Source organism: Zophobas morio, unplaced genomic scaffold (assembly GCF_036711695.1).
Source record: "Zophobas morio isolate AGI-343-1 ecotype UQ-CSIRO unplaced genomic scaffold, CSIRO_AGI_Zmor_V1 ptg000030l, whole genome shotgun sequence".
In the NCBI taxonomy this organism is placed as follows: Eukaryota; Metazoa; Arthropoda; class Insecta; order Coleoptera; family Tenebrionidae; genus Zophobas; species Zophobas morio.
In genome coordinates this window covers 3,039,729-3,063,597 of record NW_026972135.1, presented here as the reverse complement: position 1 = coordinate 3,063,597, position 23,869 = coordinate 3,039,729, and the positions used below count along the sequence as shown (strand labels likewise).

The 23,869-nt window shown below is 27.2% G+C and overlaps 1 protein-coding gene across 1 annotated transcript in view; it reads right to left on the bottom strand.

Moving 5' to 3' along the window:
* Nucleotides 1–5,471, bottom strand: part of LOC135138275 (facilitated trehalose transporter Tret1-like) — a 50,976-nt gene extending 45,505 nt beyond the window's left edge. Inside the window, exon 1 of the mRNA XM_064068217.1 lies at nt 5,279–5,471. Within this exon, the coding sequence (XP_063924287.1) occupies nt 5,279–5,335 (57 nt within the window). The 5' untranslated portion in view covers nt 5,336–5,471. The remainder of the gene's footprint in view (nt 1–5,278) is intronic.
* Nucleotides 5,472–23,869: the final 18,398 nt, after the last annotated feature.

Here is a 23,869-nt window from a genome sequence, read left to right as displayed (position 1 = left end):
CTGGCTTCTGAAGTACAACCAATACAATGACAAAGAAGTTTAAATTAAAGCTGTTTTATTAATTATGAGTTTTCGAATGAAAAAAAACAGGAAAAAAGTACCATTTAATTAGTTCTTCAATTTAGTTGAAATTGGATTAGATCTTGTAAAATATTCAAGATCCACTGAGAAAAAGATAAAAATAAGAAAATAATAATATACGGAAGACAGCAAAAGACTTAAATATTATATTATAACTTAAGAAAAATTAGTTTAGGAGGAGCAATCAATGACTTAAGTCCATTTCATCGTGAACATTTTTCTAAAATCGTTTGAATCCATTTTAAACACAAGTTTTAAGTTAAAATTGAAGAAAATTTTGAAATTTATTTTGAAAAACAAAAGAAAGAAAAAATCAGTCTGATCTATTTTTTTTTATATTTTTATCGAATAAACAAAGTGAGTTAAAAGATTTTTACTGTAGAAACAAATTTTTGATCTAATTGAAACAAATAGGGTCCCTGTATGCATATTTAAAAAAAAAGTTAGTAGACGGATTTATCGCTTATAAGATTCCCTTCAAACATCGATCAAAACTTTAAGAAAATTGGATACTTTTTTTTGAGTAAATATGACAGGTTAACTATTGTCTTTTACTATAATATGTAGGAACTCTACTTTGCCATATTCCATTACATAATTAAGAAACGACAAAAATTGACGCTTCAGAACTCTGTAATGAAGAAATATAAATGCAAGAAATATTTCCATTGAGTGTCCCTTGTCTCTGAAGCACAACCAATACGCTTTGATTTTTTTATTTTTTAGATATGATATTATATAGGAGAGACAATTTTTTATAGAAATTTTAAATCCTGCAGCAAAGAAGCCGAAGTAGAATTTGTTTAACGAGTTCACGATTAAAGAAAAACACAAGAAAAAACTACGATTTAGTTAGTTTTTGAATTTTATTGAAATTGGATTAGATGTTGTAAAATACAATTCGAAATACAGGGTGTTTTATTTGAAAAATGTAAGACGAAACAGAAAAAGTATCCAAAATTCACAGATGAAAAGGTAAAAATAAGAAAATGTATACAGAAGACAGCAAAAGACAATCAGTTATTTAAATTCATTTCATCGTGAAAATTTTTCTAATATGGTTTTAAACCGTTTTAAACACAAGTTTTAAGTTGAAATTGTGGAAAATTTTGAAATTTGTTTTGAAATTTAAAAGAAGGAAAATCTCAGTCTGATGTCTATTTTTTAAATAATTTTGTCCAAAAAAAGTGAGTTAAAAGATTTTTACTGTAGAAACAAATTTCTGATTTAGAAGTAGGGTCCCTCTACATATGTTATTATAAAAATAGTTAGCAGGCCGACCTATTGCCTATAAATACCTTGACAAGACTGAGTACATTTTTTTCGAGCAAACATGACAGGTGACAAATGTCAATAATTCTCTTTTAATACAATATGTAGGGACCCTATTTTACTGCCATATTCCACTACATAAATAATGAACCACAAAAATTAACAGTTCAACAATAAATGGAAGAAAATATTTCCACAGAGTATTCTTTGCCTTTCAACAACAACCAATACCAGCAAGAGCTATCTTTACACCTTGGTTTTTTTTATTTTTTTAGATATGCTATATAGGAGACAAATTTTCACTGAAATTTTAAATCCTGCAACAAAAAGCTGAAGTTAAATCTGTTTCAACTGGATTACATGTTGTAAAATATAGACTGAAATACAGGGTGTTCCATTTTAAAAATATAAGACTGATGAAAAAGTAAAAATAAGAAAATAAGTATATAACAAAAACAGAAAAAACAAAAATCTTATAACTTAAGAAAATTGATTTAAAGTAATTTAGATAGAACTTTCCTCGTTCATAAAGCACAATCAGCTACTTAAAATCTTTTCATCGTGGACATTTTTCTAAAACCGTTTTAAACACAAGTTTAAAGTTGAAATTGAGGAAAATTTTGAAATTCAAAAAAAAGGAAAAAATCAGTTTGATGTCTATTTTTTTACAGTTTTATCCAATAAAAAGAGTGAGTAAAACAAATATCTAACCTAGAAGTAGAGTCCCTGTATGTATATTATTAAAAAAAATCTAGTGTGACGGATCTATCGCCTATAATATTGTGTCCAAATATCAGTCAATATCTTGACAAGATTGAGTATTTTTTTCGGGTCAACATGATAGGTGATAAATGTCAACAATTCTCTTTTAATACAATATGCAGGGACTCTATTTTATTGTCATATTCCACTACATACATAACGAACCACAGAAATTAATGGTTCAAAACTCACAACTGCCGAAACATAAATGAAAAAAATATTTCCGCAGAGGATTCCTTACCTTTGAAGCACAACCCATACCAGTAAGAGGTTCTGTCTAACCATCTTTACGCTTTGATTTTTTTTATTTTTTAAAATTGATATACAGGAGAGACAAATTTTTACTGAAATTTTAAATCCTGTAATAAACACCTGAAGTTAAATAAAGTAAAAATAAGAAAACAAGTACTTACGAAAGACAGCAAACTTTAAAAAATTGATTTAAAGTAATTTAATAATTTAGACAGTTCAGTTATTTAAATTTATATTTAATCCTGAAAATTTTTATAAAACCGTTTTAAGCACAAATTTTAAGTTCAAATTGAGGAAACTTTTGAAATTTGTTGTGAAATTCAAAAGAAGGAAAAATCAGTTTGATGTCTATTTTTTTATTATTTTATTTAATAAAAAAAGTGAGTTAAAAGATTCTTAATGTAGAAACAATTTTCTGATCTAGAAGTAGGGTCCCTGTATGTATATTACTAAAAAAATAGTTAGCAGACGAATCTATGGCCTATAATTTTGTGTCCAAATACCAATACTTTGACAAAATTGAGTACGTTTTTTTCGGGTAATGTCAACTATTTTCGTTTAATACAATATGTAGGAACCCTATTTTACTGCCATATTCCAGTACATAAATAACGAACGACAAAAGTTAACGGTTAAAAACTTAGAACTGAGGAATCATAAATGCAAAAAAATATTTCCACGGAGTATTCCTTGCCTTTGAAGCACAACCAATACCAGCAAAAAGCTCTGTGTACGCAACGTAATCCCAAAAACAATACCATTATGGTCTCAATGAAAACATTTTTTTTGTAATCTATCTCCTAAAATACAGGGTGTTTCATTTAGGCAATAGAAGACGAAATCGTTAGAAAAATTATCTAAAATTCTGGAAGAAATTAAAAAAATTGGTATAATTCAATTTTTTGTATAAACACTCTGTTTATTAAAACCCAATTTTATTTACACCACAGTCAAACAAAATGCTGTAACCCAGAGTTCAATAATAACCCGGAAAATTTGAAAAACTTGGCAACGTTGTAGTAGAATTTGGAAAACAGATTTTTTTTCCTGTTTCTTTTCAAATTTTCAAGCCACAAATTGCGTTAAATTGCACAAATAAAAACAACAAACAACTGCAATATCGAATTTTACGCTCCGAGTTGTTAATTCTTTACGTTGGCGTATACAATTCTGCACTTTTTTTATTTTGTGTTGATTTTAAATTTACATCTGTGTTGAGGTTGAGCAGAGCAGCATTAAACTAGATTCGCCTTGATTTCTATTTATCATTTAATTAATAAAACCTACTAATAACCATAATAATAACAGTAAATTTTTCAACTCAGTTTTAATTTTGAAGTGACGCACACCCGCAACACCAAAAATGAATGAATAATATTTTTTGCGGCGTCTAGACAAAGTGACTTAAGTGTGTATGTTATCACACTTTATGCTAATTGTAGTTTTTCCAATTCACGAACTACGATTTTATTTTACAGGAAACAGAGCCAGTGGTAACTTTTTCCAAGGCCTGCTATTAAAGTTTACGTTTGTAACATTTCGTTTCTAAAGCAACACAAGCCAGTAGTTAAAAATCTTATCAAAGTGGAACTTTCAGATTCAATTAAATTTTACGAAGATATTGTGTCTCGGGAGTAATCTACAAACAAACACAAACTCGTTTATCTGAAATTAATTTCTGTTAACTGACAAGCGTGGGATGAATAATGGGCAATTGAACGTTTTTCAGTGATTAAGATTATGTTTCGTTTTTAGGTAACCAGGCAAAAATATTACGAAAAAATCGTACGACGTTGAGGAAAGACAAATAATTTTTTAGTCGATGTGTGTGTTTACAAGATTTGCTTAACACAACATCTCGCTTATTAGCGAAGATAATGGATTTGCGGTAAATTGTTGGATAATACGTTGCATAGCTGTAAAATTGCGTTAACAGGTTATGGAGGCAAGACTTCCGCTTTTCCGAAAATTAATGAATTAATTAATTTAGGGCGTAGAACTCTTAACTGTCAACAATAAATTGATAATCGAGTTATTTATCTTCACTTGTAATTAAAAAATTAATGGTGTTTACGTTATTTTTATCGCACTGAATTAATTAAAAAAAAAATTATATACCGGGTGTGCTAGTTAGGATCGTTCTAAAAACAAGTGCATTTTTTCAAAAATATTTTTTGACTTTGAGCGTCTATATTGTGGTTTAAATTTTTTATTTGGTTATTAAAAACCAGTTTGTTTGTAAATCGGTGCTTTAACATTTTTTGAAAACAGGCTAACCTCATTCCAAAGTAACCTACTTCGATTTAATTGTACATTATATATTCTCATAGAGCAGAGCCATGAAATCTAGAGTTATAAAAAAAGTCGAACAATCGAAATAAAAAACAATTAAAATAATTTGTTTTTTTTTTTTGAAAAAAAAATTAAACAGAAGTTTTGTACAAACAAGCGCCACCAAATTATACGTTGACGCAGGTGACATTATTTAACAATTATTTAAAACTCGCAAAAAACGCCGCTGCTCACCCAGAACTAAAAAGAATTGTTGTGCTGACTAACGCTTTTCATGTTCATACGACAATAAACAAAACTAATTCAACAATGTGTTTATCGAAGAAAAAATTTCACATATGTATTTTCAAAATAAATTTATCTTGTTTCCCTTTGTTAACATGTCTCAAACAATACCCATTCTCGACCAGACTTATTCTTTGTTTGCGAGGTCGCAACGTTATCAAATTTCCACTATCGTTCCCAAGAAAACCCAAAACTAAGTCAAGGTATAACAACCTTAACCAAAAAAATTAATAAATAAATAAAAATCGGTTTGGAATTAAAATTCATGAGTCCCGGGAGAAGATAACGCGCGATAAAATGCAAATTCTCCGCAATTAATTAAAAAAAAACTCACCGTCCGTCCAGATCCGTACTCCCAAAACTTTTGTACTAACTTAGGCAGAAACCCCATTTTCGCAATTTCGCAAAAATCACAAAAATATCACAGTCGCACTAGGAACCGAAAAACAAATCGCGCCTTCACATAGTTGGCTCTGAAATCCAAAACAATCGAGCGTCGACTGTCACTTTTTTCGAACGGTGGCGGCGTGCTCCCTCCTTATCTAACGTGACTCACTTGTCTTCACAGCACACTTGATTGCTCCGGCATTTTCGCAGCCGTAGGGTTATATGCACGCCAATCATCCCTTCCCCGCCACGTGACTATTTCCCAAATCGAAAAAAGTACTTTACGTCACCCGATTATTATGATTGAGTTATTGTCATAATGACATTTCCGCCGTGCTAATTGCCGTTTCCGGAATTTCTTGAGATGGTGAGGCGGCCGTGACAATTGCGTTTCATTGTTTCGAATATACAGGGCGAGCGCGAAAAAACGCGCAGCCTTGTCAATTGGGTCGAGTCATTGACATTTGCGGTTGGAAATTCGAGCTGGCCTATATTGTGCACGAAAGCGAGAGGAGCTTCCGAGAATTTGGATTATGCGGTGTACGAATGGCGTAATTGTTGGAGGTCTGGCATCATTGTGTTAATTAGTGCGTTTTTTGCATGAGGTATGCGATTGTTAGCTCGTTAAGGTCGCACAGCCGCAGGGGTTTTCAGTTTTTCTGCGGAAAATGGGCTTTTCTTGGGTTTGTTGGAGTTCTGAGGCGTAGAGGTTGTGGGTGGGTTCGTGATTTGATTAATATAGGACTTGTAATGTTGATTCGTCAACAATAAAAGCGATGATGCGGTTGTTTGTGTTCAGTTTTTAATTTAGACTTTAATGGAGTGTTAATAATTTTATTCCTCTAGAGAGAAATTAATTGAGTTCACAGTTTTGCGTTCTTGGCGATAAAAATCGAGCTTAAAAATTTTAAAAAAATTTCGACGACTCAAAAATTTTCAAAAATTTCTTTAATCAAAAATAAGTTCCTAAATTATCAACAATTTACTAAGTAAATTTTGTAAAAAAATACAATTTCAGTAAATTAGTAAATAGGTAGCGAATTCTAGCAGTAGTTCTGTAAATGAGTATAAAAATAAAAAACAACAATTAAAAACACATTATTACTTTCTCCGGAATTCCGGTAAAATCTACACAATCTAGGTAATTCCAAAAATTTTTTGTTGAGTTTCAAAATTTTTCCACAAAAGCGTACTAACTCCAAAACAATCAGTAATAATAAATAAATAAAAATTACTTAGGACAGAATTCTAAAAATTATATACTTATACTTCAAAGAAAACAAAAACACTGCAAAAATTTCCAAATTATACCTTAAAATACATATAATGGAAGTTGTTGAAACCCAAAAGAAAAGAAAAGAGTTTCTAAATTGTTCAATTTAATTTTCAATTTTGAGATACTAAGTGGGTACTCAGAATTTTAATATTCCAAGTTTCCAAATTCATTCAAAAATTAAAAAATTTTGATTCTGTCTCCGAAAAAAAGAAAAATAGGAAGAATGACGTTGAAATTTTAAACCTACTTGCAAAATTTTACCATATTTTTTTTATTTTAACTTCAGGAAAAGTTATCATTTTAAAATTTTAACATTTTGAAAATAGTCTAAATATCCTAAAATTTAAAAATTTTGCTTTTGCAAGTCCTAATATTAAAGCAGGTTTTAAAAGTGTAAAATGTCTAAAAGAGATCAGGAGGGATTTAATGGAAATCTAAAAAATGAGATTCTGAAAATTCGTATGATTCCGATTAATTTTTGGCTTTTTTTTTCTTAATATAAGATTCTAAAATCGAAGAATTAATAATTGAAATCGAAATTTAAAAAAATCGAATTTTGAAAAAGGAAGTTTTGAAAAATTGACGAAAAGTTGAAAAATCAAAAAACCGAGAAATCAAAACATGAAATATCTACTGAAAAAGTGAAACATCGAGAAATCGAAACATCAAAAGATTTAGAAATCGAGAAATCGAAATCGAAAAATAAAAAAAATTTAAAATAGAAAAATTGGAAAATCGAAAAATGTAACACTAAAAAGACGAAAAATTGAAAAATCGAAAAACTTTCGAATCATCAACTCGAGGAATCGATAAATCTAAAATTTAAGAAGCTATAAAACCAAAAAAACGAAATTAAAAAAAATTCGAAATTTTGAGAATTGAAATCGAAAATTCGATGTTCGAATTTTTTTCATTTCGGTTTTTTGATTTAGAAGTTTTCGAATTTTTACATTTAAAATTTTTCGATTTGTCGAGTTCTCGTTAAAACATGGTAAAATCGAAGAGTGTAACATTTAGAAAAACGAAAAATTAAAAAATCGAAAAACTGAAAAACCAGAAAAACTGGAAAATGGAAACATCGATAAATCGAAGCAACAAAATATCGAGAAATCCAAAAGTCGAGAAGTCGAAAAACTGAAAAATTGGGAAATAGAAAAATTAAAATTTGAAAAATTGAAAAATTTAAATTTAAAAAAAATCGAAAAATCGAAACATCAAAATGCCAATGAATCTAGAAAGGGAAAAAATGATAAATTGAAAATTCGAAAAATTTTAAAATGAAAAATCCAAAAATATAAAATTTAAAAAACGAAAAATTGAAAAAATGAAAAACTATGAAACGAGAAAATTCTAAAATTAAAGAAATAAAAAATTAAAAGTATCAAATTGGAAATTCCCGAAACTAAAATACTGAAAAATTGTTCAATTGATAAATGGAAAATTTGAAAAAACGCGAAATCCAAAAATCCAAAAATTTAAAAATTAAAAAATCCAAAAATTGAATCAAAAAGTCGAAAAATCCAGAAATCGCAAACTGAAATGTACGTAGATAAATTGGGAAAACGAAAAATTGAAAATCCAAACATGAAAAAATTGGAAAATCGAAAAATCGAAAAACCCAGAAATCGAAAAATTAAAATTTGAAAAATTAAAAATGGAAACATCAAGAATTTAGAAATGGAAAAATTGAACACACTGAAAATTCGAAAAATTTTTAAAATGAAAAAATTCAAAAATATTAAACTTAAAAATAGAAAAATTGAAAAAATTATAACCTTAAAAATTAAAAAGATTAAATCGAAAATTAAGAATAAAAAATAAATGGAAAATTTGAAAAAACGCGAAATCCAGAAATCCAAAAAAAAACAAAAAATGAAAAATCTAAAAATTGAAGAATCAAAAAATCGAAAAATCGAGAAATCGCAATCCGATTTTAACTTTGTGAAATGTTCTCGTGTTAACATTTTATCATTCTAGGTTTAATCCAAGAATCCAAAAATTTTAAATTAAAAAATGTTAACTTTTTGCAAGCTAGAATATTTGAATTTGATTTTAAATCGATAAACTGTTTTTTCTAGCTTTATTTAAATTTCATATTCCGGGATTTTAAAATTTCAATATTTTGTTCCGATTTTGACTTGGTGAAAAGTTTTCATCAGTTTAAAATTATAAGCTGAAAAATAAAAAAAATTAAATCGAAAATTAAAAATAAAAAATAAATGAAAAATTTGAAAAAACGCGAAATCTAGAAATCCAAAAAAAACTAAAAAATGAAAAATCTAAAAATTGAAGAATCAAAAAATGGAAAAATCGAAAAATCGCAATCCGATTTCAACTTTGTGAAAAGTTATTGTTTTAAAATTTTATCATTCTAGGTTTAATCCAAGAATCCAAAAATTTTAAATTAAAAAATGTTAACTTCTTGCAAGTTAGAATATTTGAATTCGATTTTAAATCGATAAACTGTTTTTTCTAGTTTTATTTAAATTTCATATTCCGGGATTTTAAAATTTCAATATTTTGTTCCGATTTTGACTTCGTGAAAAGTTTTCATCGGTTTAAAATTTTAACATCTGAATTCAATCCAAAATTCCAACAATTCAAAACTCAAAAATGTTTACTTTTCAACCTCGAATATTTAGGTGGGATTTTAAAAGTGACGAAAGATTTAATGGAAACTCAGAAAAATTAAAATACTTAACCCAGGATTCTGAAATTTCAAAATTACTTTTAATCATTTTTCTAGTTTTATTTGAAATTTATATTTTTAAATTTTAAAATTTCAGTATTTTCTCCGATTTAAACTTTTTGAAAAGTTAGTATTTTAAAATTTTTACATTCTTTTCGTTTAATCGAAAAATCCTGATATTCGAAATTTAAAAATTTGATTTTTTTCAACTTTAACAAAAGATTTAGAAATCTAGAAATCGAAATCGAGATGTCGAGAAATCAACAAACGGAAAATTGAAATATTAAAAAAAAATGTAAAATAGAAAAATTGGGAAATCGAAAAATGTAACATTAAAAAGACGAAAAATTGAAAAATCGAAAGACTTACGAATCATCAATATTCCGAATTTTTTTAATTTCGTTTCTTTGATTTTAGAAGTTTTCGATTTTTACATTTAAAATTTTTCGATTTGTCGAGTGCTCATTAAAACATGGTACAATCGAAAAGTGTAACATTTAAAAAAACGAAAGATTAAAAAATCGAAAAACTGAAAAACCAGAAAAGCGAGAAAGCGATAAATCCAAAAATCTAAAATTTACGAAATCGAAAAAAATGAAAAATTAAAAAATTAAAGAATCGAAAAATTAAAAAAACCAGAAGTCGCAAACTGAAATGTAGATACATTGGGAAATCGAAAAAGGGAAAAATCGAAACATTAGAAAATTGGAAAATTGAAAAATCGAAAAATTGAAGCCTCGAACACCTGGAAAATCGAAAAATCGAAGCATCAAAAGATCAAGTATTTGAAAAGTTGAGAAGTCGAAAATATGAAAAATTGAAAAATAGAAAAATTAAAATTTGAAAAATGGAAATCGAGAAATGGAAAATTTTAAAAATGGGAAATCCAGAAATCCAAAAATCTAAAAATTAAAAAGTCAAAAAATTGGAAAATCTAAAAATTGAAAAACCGAGAAATCGAAAAATCGACACATCGGACAACTGGAAAATTGAAACATCGAGAAATCGAAGCAACAAAAGATCGAGAAATTCAATCGACAAGTCGAAAAATTGAAAAATTGGGAAATAGAAAAATTGAAAAATTTAAATTTAAAAAAAACGAAACATCAAGATGCAGATGAATCTAGAAAGGGAAAAATTGATAAACTGAAAATTCGAAAAATTTTTAAAATGAAAAATCCAAAAATATAAAATTTAAAAAACGAAAAATTGAAAAAATTAAAAACTGAATAAAACGAGAACTTGTAACATTTTAAAATTTAAGAAATAAAAAATTATAAGTGTCAAATTGGAAATTCCGAAACTCAAATACCGAAAAACTGTTCAATTGATAAATGGAAAATTTGAAAAAAACGCGAAATCCAGAAATCCAAAAATCTAAAAATTAAAAAATCGAAAAAATAAAAAATCCAAAAATTGTATCAAAAAGTCGAAAAATCGAGAAATCGCAAACTGAAATGTGGGTAGATAAATTGGGAAAACGAAAAATTGAAAATCGAAACATCAAAAAATTGGAAAATCGAAAAACCGAAAAACAGAAATCGAAAAATTAAAATTTGAAAAATTTAAATTAAAAAACAATTGAAAAATGGAAACATCAAGATGTCCATGAATCTAGAAATGGAACAACTGAACACACTGAAAATTCGCAAAATTTTTAAAACGAAAAAATTCAAAAATATTAAACTTAAAAACCAAAAAATTGAAAAAATTATAAGCTGAAAAGTGAAAAATTTTATCGAAAATTAAAAATAAAAAAAAATTAATAAAAATAAATGGAAAATTTGAAAAAACGCGAAATCCAAAAATCCAAAAAATTAATTAAAAAATGAAAAATCTAAAAATTGAAGAATTAAAAAATCGAAAAATCGAGAAATCGCAATCCGATTTTAATTTAGTGAAAAGTTATCGTTTTAAAATTTTATCATTCTAAGTTTAATTCAAGAACCCAAAATTTTGAATTAAAAAATGCAACAAAACATGTTTTTCTAGTTTTATTTAAATTTAATATTCTGGAATTTTAAAATTTCAATATTTTGTTCCGATTTTGACTTCGTGAAAAGTTTTCATCAGTTTAAAATGTTAACATCTGAATTTATTCCAAAATTCCAACAATTCAAAACTCAAAAATGTTTACTTTTCAACCTCGAATATTTAGGTTAGATTTTAAAAGTGCAAAAATGCGTGAAAAAATGACGAAAGATTTAATAGAAACTCAGAAAATCAAAATCATCAAAATACTTAACCCATGACTCTGAAATTTCAAAATTACTTTTAATCCTTTTTCTAGTTTTATTCGAATTTTATATTTCCAAATTTTAAAATTTCAGTGTTTTCTCCGATTTTAACTTCTTGAAAAGTTATCATTTTAAAATGTTTACATTATTTTTGTTTAATCGGAAAATCCTGACGTTCAAAATTTGAAAATATTTTTTTCAACTTGGAATATTTAAAGTAGGTTTTAAAATTGTAAAATGGGTAAAAATGAGGAAATATTTAAGAAAAAACCCAGAAAAGGACTTTTCTGCAAATTTTTACCCCAATACTTTGAAATTTCAAAAATACTTCTAGTTCTTTCGTTTATTTTATTTAAATTTCTTATTGTAGGACTTTTGAATTTCAGTATTTTTTTTTCTAATTTCTTAAAAAGTAATTTTAAAATTTCAATGTTTTGAGTTTAATCCTGCAATCTAAGACACAAAATTCAAAAATATTAACTGTTGCAAGCTCGAATATTTAAAGCAGATTTTGAAAGTTTAAATGTACATTGGAAAAAAAAAATTAGGAGAGATTTAACAGAAATCCAAAAAATGGGAAAATTTGAAATTTCGAAATTACTTGTAAATCTTAAAAATTTAATATCAACATTGTCAACTGTAAAAAATTTAAAAATTTTTGAAAATATTTAATTTTTTTACCATCCTAGTTATCTAATGGTTTATGTAGCCAGAATTTAAAAATTCTACTTTCCTATTCTTAAGATTCAAAATTCAAAAATTTTAATGAGATTTTAAAAGTATTTATTAACACCTGTAAAAAAAAGAAATGCTATTCTGAAAATTTTTAAGCTAGCACTTGTAGTTCTTATTCCAGTTTTATTTAAATCTCATATTATAGGATTTTAAAATTTCAGTTTTTTTGAAATTTTAAATTTTTCATATATTGTTATTATAAAATTTTAACATTTTGCGTTTAAATATGTGCGTTTTGGGTTTAAAGGACCATAATTTGCACTATATTCAATTTCGTCCTTATACAGGGTGTTCAAAAAATGACGCATAAGCTCGATGGTACGTTGTTAAGAAGGTTCAGAAGAACTCTGAACCAAATTTTTGAAAATATCAAACGTCAAAATTGAACCATTAACTTCGTAAACTAGAACACTGAAATCTGGATTTTTAAAGTTAAAAAATCCATTAAAGGACATTAAAATTTTAATATTGACATCGTCAGAACTTTAGATTTTTGACAATATTTAATTTCGGAAATTCAGGTTCATAAATTTAACTCATTTACAACTTTCAACTATGAAATTACATTTTGAAATTTTCCGAAAAATTAAACCATGTATTTTCAAAATTGCAACCTTTTTCAAAAATCCACTTAAAGTCTACGAACGAACCTTCCAATGAAAAAATTAAAATACGCCAACTCAATTCGTTATGCAATTTTTGTTTGATAAACCCATTCTAACACAATTTTTCTTAAAAAGTGTGCCACCAAAAATTTCTCGCACGTCGAAAAATGCAACACTCGTTATAATTATACGTTTCTGGTTTCAAACCAATAATAATAAGTAATGTAGGCTGGCGGCAATTAACATTAATAATAATCGTCGCACCGCCAACACACAGCGAACCAAAATCACCACAACAACAAAAATTATTATTCTTTATTTATATAATTATTTATTTATGTTCCGCTTGATATTGTACGGTTTCCGGTTCAACGCTCGTCTCGAAAACATTAAATTTGGTAATTAATGCGAATTATTCAGAAACAAGGAACTTATGCAAATTAATGTGGCCCGATTAGCGAAAATTTGTCGAAATTTAATTCACCGCAATTACATAAATATTTGTGTACAGTATGCATATTTAATTATTTATATTAAACGAATTGTTATGATAATTATGAAGAATTTATTGTGAAATTAGTTCTTGTAAGTGTTTGCGCAAGAAATCTGAATTATGTCATTTTGGCTGCAGTTGCGTTAGATGTAGGAAGGCGTGGGGTGGAGGGAAAATGGCTCTATCATTGTTGGAGGGTTAATGGACGGTGGGATGCAAAGGTGTGGAACTAGTGTACATAACATTTGCCGCACACTGTATGTGTTATATGTAGTTTAGAGTATGATTTTTTGTTTCAAAATTTTTTTGTACATTTTAACAAAAACATTAAAATTTAAAACTAAAAAATGGTAAAATCGAAAGATTGCAAAAGTGGAAAACTGAAAAATTGCAAAATACTAAAAAAAATATTATTTAAAAATCGAGAAACTCAATAATTAAACACCGAATTATTGAAAAATTAAAATTTAAGGAATTCAAAAATCTGGTAATTGAGAAATCGGAAAATTGAAAAAACCAGAAAATGTAAATTCGAAATATTTGAAAATTTAAATCTCAAAAAATTCACACGTAAATTGGACAAAGTAGAGAAATTGAAGATGGGAAATCGAAAATTATAAAACAAAAAGTGAAAACTCTAAAAATTGTAATATTGAAATATTGAAAAATTAAAAAATTATAAATCGGAAACTTGAAACATTTGGTAATGGGGAAATGGAAAAATTGCAATCTCTTGTAAAACTGAGAAATCGGAAAATTGCAAAATCGTAAAATTGACGTAAAGAAAAATTGAAAAATTTATTATAGAGAACTAGAAAATTCCAAATCAAAAAATCGAAGAAATAGAAAATTGAAGAAACCTAAAAGCTGAGAAATCGAAATATTATAATCCAGAAACTAAAAACCGAAATTTCAGCAATGGAAAAATTAAAATACCTGAAAACTGGAAAATTAAAAATTTAAAAAGTGGAAAAATTGTAAAACTGAAGATTACAAAAATCGAAAATTTGAGAAATTTTAAATTGAAAACCAGAAAATTGCAAATTGAAAATTTGAAGAAACGAAAAATTGAAAAATTTAAGTAGAAAACTCGAAAATTTCAATAAAAAAATCGAAGAAATGAAAAATTGAGGAAATCAAAAACTGTGAAATTGAAATATGAAAAATCCAGAAAACCGAAATTGAACAATGGAAAAATTAAAATATCTAAAATCTGAGAAATTGTAAAATCGAAAAATTGTATAATTATAACATCAAGGAATCAAAAAATAAAAAAATTAAAAAATGGAAAATTGTAAAACTGAACAATGAAAAATCTAAAAATGAAATAGAAGTAATTTGAAATTCAGAAGTAGAAAATTGCAAATCAAAAATTGGAAGAAGCGAAAAATTGAAAAACTTAAAATAGAAATCCAAAAAATTGCGAATCAAAAACTGAATAAATGAAAAAATTAGAAAACCAAAAATTGTGAAATGGAAAATATAAAAATCCAAAAAGAAAAATGGAAAAACTAAAATATCTAAAAACTGAAAAACTGTAAAATCCAAAAATTGAAAAATTTTAAATTGAAAGGTAGAAAATTGCAAATCGAAAATTGGGAGAAACGAAAAATTAGAAAAATTAAAATTCGGAACTTGGAAAATAAGCTAATTAAGAAATTGATAAACTGAAAACTTTAAAGTCAAAAGCTGGAAAATTGCAAATCAAAAATTAAAGAAATGAAAAAGTGAAAAATAAAAAATTTTGGAAACCAAAACTGAGAAATCGAAATACTAGAAATACAGAAAATAAAACTCGAGATTGAAAAATGGAAAAACTAATAATATTTAAAAAATGAAAAATTATAAAATCAAATCTGTAAAATTATAAAAATCAAAATTAAAATTAAGAAGTCAAAAAATTTAAAAATTAGAAGGGATTGAAAGAAAAACGAGCTTCAAAATAGTAAAAATGAAGGAACAAAACAAAAAAAAAACGTAAAACTGAAGAGACAGAAAATTGAAAAATTCAAGCTGAAAAATCGGAAAATTGTAAAACGAAAACATCACAAAGTTAAAAAATTAAAAATCGACTAATTGAAAATTCAGATAATTTGGAAACAAAAAAAATCACAAAATTATAGAATTGAATAATCGAAAAATGAAATTAAAATGTAATTGAAAAAATCGAGAAATTTAAAATAGAAAACTAGAAAATTGTAAATCGAAAATTTGAAAAAATGAAAAATTGAAAAATAGAAATACCTACTTAAAATTGAACACTAGAAAATTGCAATTCGAAAAATTGAAAAATTGAAATTACGTAAAATCGAAACATGGAAACAAAAATTTGATAAAATGGAAAAATTGAAAATTGGGAAAATTTAATGCAGAACTCAAAACAGAAATCGAAATATTAGAAATCCAGAAACTTAAAATCGAAATTGAAGTATGGAAAAACTAAAATATCTAAAAAAATGAAAAATTGTAAAATCGAAAATTTGCAAAATTGTAAAAAACTAAAGTCAAATTAAAATTAAGAAGTCAAAAAATTTAAAAATTAAAAGGAACAAAACAATAAAAAATCGTAAAACTGAAAAGACCGAAAATTGAAAAATTGAAACTTTGGAAAATCGAAAAATAATAAAACTGAAACATTAAAAAATGAAAAGAATCGAGTAATTGAAAAATCGGGTAATTGAGAAATCGAAAAATTGAAAAATTTAAAGCAGAAAACTAGAAAATTGCAAATAAAAAAACTGAAGAAATGAAAAATTAAGGAAACGAAAAACTAACAATTGAAACTGAAAAATCGAAAAAAATCTAAAAAATGCAAACTTGTAAAACTGAAGAAATGAAAAATTGGAGAAACCAAATGAAATCGAAATATTAGAAATCCAGAAATTAAAAATTGAAATGGAACAACAAATTATATCTAAAAAATGAAAAAATCGAAAATTTGCAATACTGTAAAAATCTAAAATCAAAATTAAAATCGAAAAATTTCAAAATCTTAAAATGAAGAAACAAGATAATAAATAATCGTAAAACTAAAGAGATGGAAAATTCTAAAAAACCAAAAATAAAAAATGAAAAATTAAAAAAATTAATTAAAGAAACTAGAAAATTGAAAAACCAAAAACTGCTCAACCAAAATAGTAAAAATGCAATAACTAAAAATCGAAATTGAAAAATAGAGAAATTGTAAAATCGTGAAATTGGAGGAACAAAACATTAAAAAATCCTATAAAATTCAAGAAACGGAGAAGGGAAAAATCGAAAAATTGAAAAATTTGAAATTGAAAACTAAATAATCGCAAATCGAAAATTTGAAGAAATTAAAAATTGAAGAAACCAAAAACTGCGAAATCGAAACATTAAAAACCCATAAATTAAAAACTTGAAGTGAAAAATGGAAAAATTAAAATATCTACCTAAAAATTGAAAAATTGTAAAATCAAATTCAGGAATCAAAATATAGGATAATAAAAAAATGTAAAATTGTAAAAATGAAGAATAAAAAATCGAAAAATTCCAAAATCGGAAAACTGAAGATGAAACAAATTATAAAATCGTAAAAAATTGAAGCGACCGAAAATTGAGACTTCGAAAAACTTAAGTAGAAAACTAGAAAATTGCGAATAAAAAATTGAATAAATGAGAAATTGAGGAAATAAAAAATTGTTAAATGGAAAATATAAAAATTCAAAACAAAATATGGAAAAATTTAAATATTTAAAAACTGAAAAATCCAAACAATGTAACAGTATAATCATTAAAAAAATGAAAAATTGAAAAATCCAATAATTGGGAAAATGGAAAACTGAAAAATCAAAAAATGTAAAAACAGAAAACTGTAAAATCGGCAAAATGTAAAACCGAAACATTGCAACAAAAATTTGATGAAATAGAGAAATTGAAAAACGGAAACATTGGAAAACGAAAAATTAAAAGACTAAAAATTGGGAATTTGAAAAATAGGATAATTATGAAATCGAAAAACAGAAAAAATTGAATCAGAAAACCAGAAAATTGCAAATCAAAAAATTGAGAAATGAAAACCTGAAGAAAACTGGGAGAAACCAAAAACTAAGAAATCAAAATTAAATCCAGAAACTAAAAATGAAGAATTGTGAAATCGAAAATTTGGAAAATTGTAAAAATGTAAAATCAAAATTTAAATTAAGAGGACAAAAATTTGAAAAATTAAAAAAATTGAACATTGAAAAATAGAAAATTTCAAAATCTTGATATTGAAGAAACAAGACAATTAAAAATCGTAAAACTAAAGAAAACTTTAAAAAAGAAAAAATTGAAAAATTTGTTATACAAAATTAGAAAATTGTAAATCGAAAATTTCAAAAATGGGAAAAATTAAAAACTTTAAAGAAAGAAACCAGAAATTGCAAATAAAAAATTGAGGAAACAAAAAACTGTGTAATCAAAATATTCAAAATGCAGAAACTAAAAATCGAAATTGAAAAACAAGGAAAAGAGAAATTATAATATCTAAAAGAAAAAAAGAATGTAAAATAAAAAACATGCGAAATTGTAAAATTAAGAAGTTAAAAAATTTAAAATTAAATACTACTCCTATAAAATTGTAAAATTGAGAATTGAGAAATCGAAAAATTCCAAAAAATCGTAAAATTGACCAACACTAAATATTTAAAATTGACAGCTAGAAAATTGCAAATCGAATGGAAAAATAAAAAAAAATCGAAAAATGTCAACACTGAAACATTGGAAGATTAAAAATTAAAAATCAAGAAATTGAAAAATCGATTAATTGGGAAATCGAAAAATAAGTAGCAAATTTGTAAACTGGACGAAAAGAATAACTGAAAAATTTAAAAATTTAAAATAAGAATTTATAACACTGCACAACAAAAAAGTGAAAATACAAAAAATCGAAAAATTGAAATCTGAAAAGTAGAAAATTGAAAAATGAAAATATGTAAAACCGAAATATTGAAACAAAAATTTGACAAAATAGAGAAAATGTCAAATGGAAAAATTGGAAACGAAAAATTGAAAAATTAAAAATTAGGAACTTAAAAAATAACATAATTGAGAAATCGAAATATTAAAAATCCAGAAACTAAAATAGCAATTGAAAAATGGAAAAATTAAAATATGGAAAAAATGAGAAATTATAAAGTCGAAAATTGAAAATTTTCCAAAATTGTAACTAATTAAAATCAAAATTAAAATTACGAAGTTAAAAATTTGAAAAAATAAAAAAATTGAACCTGAAAAATTGATTAATTGTAACAATTAAACATCAATAAATCAAATAAAAAATCGAATTGAGAAATCGAAAAATTGCAAAATTGCAAAATAAATAATCGAACAATTGAAAAATTAAAATACGCAATCGAAAAATAAAAATCTGAAAAATCGTAAACCTAACGAAAAAAGAAAAATTGAAAAATCCAAGAGGTAAAAACTTGGGACAGTTTTTTGAAATGGAAAGTGAAAAAGACAAACTAACAAATCTAATAAATAATACCATTTCAAAAAATATTTAAGAAGTTAAAATTTTAAAATTGAAACTATCAGAGTTAAAAGTTGGCAATTCCAATATTTTACATTGTATTTTTCAAAAAATTAATATATTCCAGAATTATACAAGTACTGCTTTTATTTTGAAGATTTTCTTTTTTAAAAAATAAGGTTTCAAAATTTCAGCAATGTGGGTCTAAATGTCGCCATTTTGAAACTTTTGCTTAAAGTACGTACCTTATGTTTTTAAAATTCTATAGATATTTTTTAGGATACCTACCGAGAACTGATTAAGTAAATAAAACATTAATATAGAATAAATTATTAAAATTATATTCAGTAAATGCTATGATCTTCAGAAATAAAATTCCAAAAATGTTATAATTGTTTAGTATTATTTTAATTTAAATTTGTTCAATTTTAGGATGTTAGAATTAAAAAATTCCAAGGTCCCAAATTCCTGACATTTTAAATTCCAAGACTCTGAGATGATACTTTTTGCATCCAAATCAGCATCACAGATGCATTAGGATTGTTAATTGCTTTCTATTATTCACATTTTTTATCTAATGACTGTCACGAAAACAAAAGTGACGAATCTTTGCCGAGTCGAGAACAAAACTTTATCCCACACCGAATAGGTTTCCCGCGGTGCACAGAATTTTAAGAATTATCGCTCCTCCATCAGAAACCAAAACGGAAATAGACAAAGGTAAACAATCCCGGAAACACGCTTGATTTCTGCGCTTTTTGAGAACTACACAAGGTAGATCCAGTCGGATATGACACAAGCGCGCAAAAAATCCAAATATCAAGAAATTAATTAATCAAACTTGCAACGTTCCATAAATCACAATGATAAGCACTCGGAAATGCATTAGCGATGATTTAATTAATAATAATTTCAAGCAGTCGCATAAAACAAATTACTTGCATCCACTTCCATTAAAAACGCTAATGCTTCCAGCGTCGCAGTTTAGGATGACTTGTGTTTCTCGCGTTACGAAACACCGAAAAAAAAAATTAGCAACAAAATCTCAATTTTCGAAAGCCCGAAAAAAGATAATTAAACTTCGAGAGCTAATCAAAAGTTATCTCTTGACCCCCCTGCCCCCAGAAATCTAATTACGGCCGCAAGGACTCTAGCTTGCACTTGTCGTATTATATATCGCCATAATTTAAATTTTATGAAAGTGGAAATGAAAATGTAATCTAGACGGAGCGCTAAGGTCGATACAGCGATTTTTCAATTAAACCCATTCAATGTCAACGTGTAATTGCATGCGAATACGGTGGCCCGAAACCGCCGCGGCCCCGACTGAGGGATCCCCGGACCGGCCCGGAGCCCCCTTTTCCGGGAGCTTTTCCGGATTTTCCGAGCGCCGCCGGGCCGTGACACTGTTCTTGATCTTTACGGGTAATAAAGATACGGGCTGTTATTGACCCATTTTAGCAAATGTGTTTCGAGTTTGTTTATGGTTGCGGACGCCCACCGGACCGCATTACATTGCTTAACAAGCGCATTAAGGCATGGTTTTGCGATGGTCTTCGGGGGGGAATTCTGTTGGGTGTCCTTTGGCGAGATCAATGATTTTTGCGGGGATTATCGGCACGGTTGTGTTAATCGGACGCGAGTTAGCACATTGTGACCTCTTTTTCGACGAATTAACAATTACACCTACTGGGTTGCGTAAGGCGGCTGGGTTGGGGAGGGACGAGGGGGGCCGAAAAGTGGTGATGGTTTTGGTGTCTTTGGCGTTTTATTCGAAAAAATCAGGTCTCTTGGTTGCAAAATCTGTTATATTTTATACTTTCATTGAAATTTCCAAATATAAAAAAAAAATGTTCATAATAATTTTTCACTAGTTAACATCTTCAAATATTAAAAGTATGTACAATCATTTGGCAGTTTTTACACCTAATGATCTTTGTTTCCCTAAAGTTTTACTAATCGTAATTTGGCACGTGATGAATATCAATCTCTCTGAAAAAATTATATTTATTGTCGTGAAGTTTATATAATTTTTACTTCCCGAGCGTAAGCAAAGGAAGTATTGTAATTGAGTCCGTCGGCCGACTCTCTACTTTTACGTTTTCTCGATCTTTCATGACCCCTAGAAGACGAAGAAATAGGTCTCCCATTTCCGTCTGTCTGTCCGTCTGTCCGTCTGTCCGTCTGTCCGTCTGTCCGTCTGTCCGTCTGTCCGTCTGTCCGTCTGTCCGTCTGTCCGTCCGTCTGTCCGTCCGTCTGTCCGTCTGTCCGTCTGCCGTCCCGGATTTTTATTAGACAGATAATCTCCGAAAGTACTCGACCGATTCTTGTGAAATTTTGTACTTATTTTAAGAATATCATGTAGATGGTAAAACGCTAACCAAAATTTGTCTAATCATCCCCACCACTAATGCGATGACGTCACTTCAAAATTGTACATAGTAAATGGGTTTTCAATTGTATAAAATAAGATAGTCCTACACATGTAGTTTACAACTCCGAATCGACTTTTCACCCGAAACGTCCAGATTTTTGGAAAAAAAATCAAAATTATAAAACACCATTTTGAAATTTAATTTTTAATCTGCTAACTAGAATGCTTTGAAATGTTGCAGATGTTTTAAGGCTATAAAGAGCATCATAAATCTTTAGTCAAAAAATATTTGCTTATCCCCTCCAAAAACTTGATGACGTCAGCTCAAAAGTTTGTGGAATAAATCATATCTAAAATGTACAAAATATGATGAGTCTGTACTTGTGATCTATCACTCCATTCATATTTTTTAGATTTGCATATACAGAGTGACTCAAAAAAATTAATGAATGCGTAAATATATTTTATTGATTTAATCAGGAACTAGAAAACGGAATGCTCTGACATCTTGCAGATGTTTTAAGGTTATAAAGAGCATAATGAATGTTTAGTCAAAATATATTTGCTTATCCCCTCCAAAAACTTGATGAGGTCAGCTCGAAAATTTGCCGAATAAATCATATCTAAAATGTACAAAATATGATCAGTCTGTACTTGTGATCTATCACTCCATTCATATTTTTTGGATTTGCATATACAGGGTGATTCAAGAAAATAAATGAAAGCGTAAATTTATTTTACTGATTTACTCAGGAACTACAAAACCGAATGCTTCGAAATCTTGAAGATGTTTTAAAATTATCATAAGCATGGTAAATTTTTGATCAAAACGTATTTGGTCGTCCCCCCTAAAAAATTTATGACGTCACCACAAAATTTTGCTGAATAAATCCTATCTAAAATGTACAAAATATGGTGGGTCTCTTCTTGTGATTTATCATTCCATTCAAATTTTTTCGATTTGCATATACAGGGTGACTCAAAAAAATTAATGAATGCGTAAATTTATTTTATTGATTTAATCAGGAACTACAAAACCGAATGCTTTGAAATCTTGCAGATGTTTTAAGGTTATAAAGAGCATAATAAATTTTTAGTCAAAATATATTTGGTTATCTTCTACAAAAAACTGATGACGTCAGCTCAAAAGTTTGCCGAATAAATCGTATCTAAAATGTACAAAATATGATGAGTCTGTACTTGTGATTTATCATTCCATTCATATTTTTGGATTTGCATATGCAGGGTGACTCAAAAAAATTAATGAAGGCGTGAATTTATTTTATCGATTTAATCAGGAATTACAAAACCGAATGCTTTGAAATCTTGGGAATATTTTAAAGTTATTATAAGCATGGTAAACTTTTGTTCAAAATGTATTTGTTCATCCCTCCTAAAAAAATTGATGACGTCACCCTTAAATTTTGCTGAATAAATCCTATCTAAAATGCAAAAAATATGATGAGTTTGTACTTGTGATTTATCATTCCATTCATATTTTTTAGATTTTCTTAAGAGGTGGTTCAAAAAAATTAATGAAGTCAATTTATTTTATTGATTAAATTAAAGGCAACACTTATTATTAGTATTACATCCCAACCAACCCAATTTGGTAGACACAAAATTTGTTAAAGGAAAAACTCGGTTGAAACATAAGGGTAGCACGCTTATTTACATCGACTTTAACATTACAGACCTGCATTTGTTTTATGCGCTCACTTGGTTCCGCGAATGTGAAATAGACATGTTTATAATCAACCAATTGTGAATTTCACCGTCAAGAATTAAAATAAAACCCAATGTTTTATATAATAAGCAGAAGTCGAAGCAATAAAACCGATGGTCGTTTTGTTTACAGTTTCTCTGTTTGACTCTTACGTATGCTGTTACGCCTGTCATCTTAAATTACGAATGTTTATACATACACGATTTTCAGTTGCCTCTGATACGTATACGTGAGTAAATTGTTTCGTTATTTTATTGATTATTACAAATCAATATTCAAAACGACCCAATTCATTTTCCCGAAAATTTGAGAATATAATAATTTTATTCTTAGTATTACACTACATCTATCCCAACTGATATACGTGTCCTTGCAAAAATGTTGATGACGTCATCGCAATTTTTTTTTAAATTCCCACTACAAAAATGTAATGAGAAAAAAAACACAATGGGCATGCAGTCGTCAAGTTTCCGACAGCGAGGGAAGTACTGTCTAAACTCTTTAGACCAATTTTTATAATAATAATCTTGAAAAATTTAGTGAGGTTCTGTTGTTGTATACTACGCATGCGCACATACTCAAATTTTCGTTTCTTCAATTTTTCAATTTTCGATTTGTCTATTTTTCGGCTTTCAGTCCAGTAATTTCGGAGATCGGAGATTATCTGTTTAATAAAAATCGTCACGGACGGCAGAAAGACAAACAGACAAACAGACAGACAAACGGAAACATAAGACCCATTTTTTCGTACGCTAGGAGTCATGACCTATCAAGAAAATATTATTACAATAGTTCCTTAGCTTACGTTTGGAAAAAAAATCAGGGAAAAATTCAGTTTGACAAAATTTATTCATTTTATTGAAATTGAAAAATTGTAAAAGCGAAACAATGAAAATTTTCGTAATTGTAAAATAAAACAATTTAAGT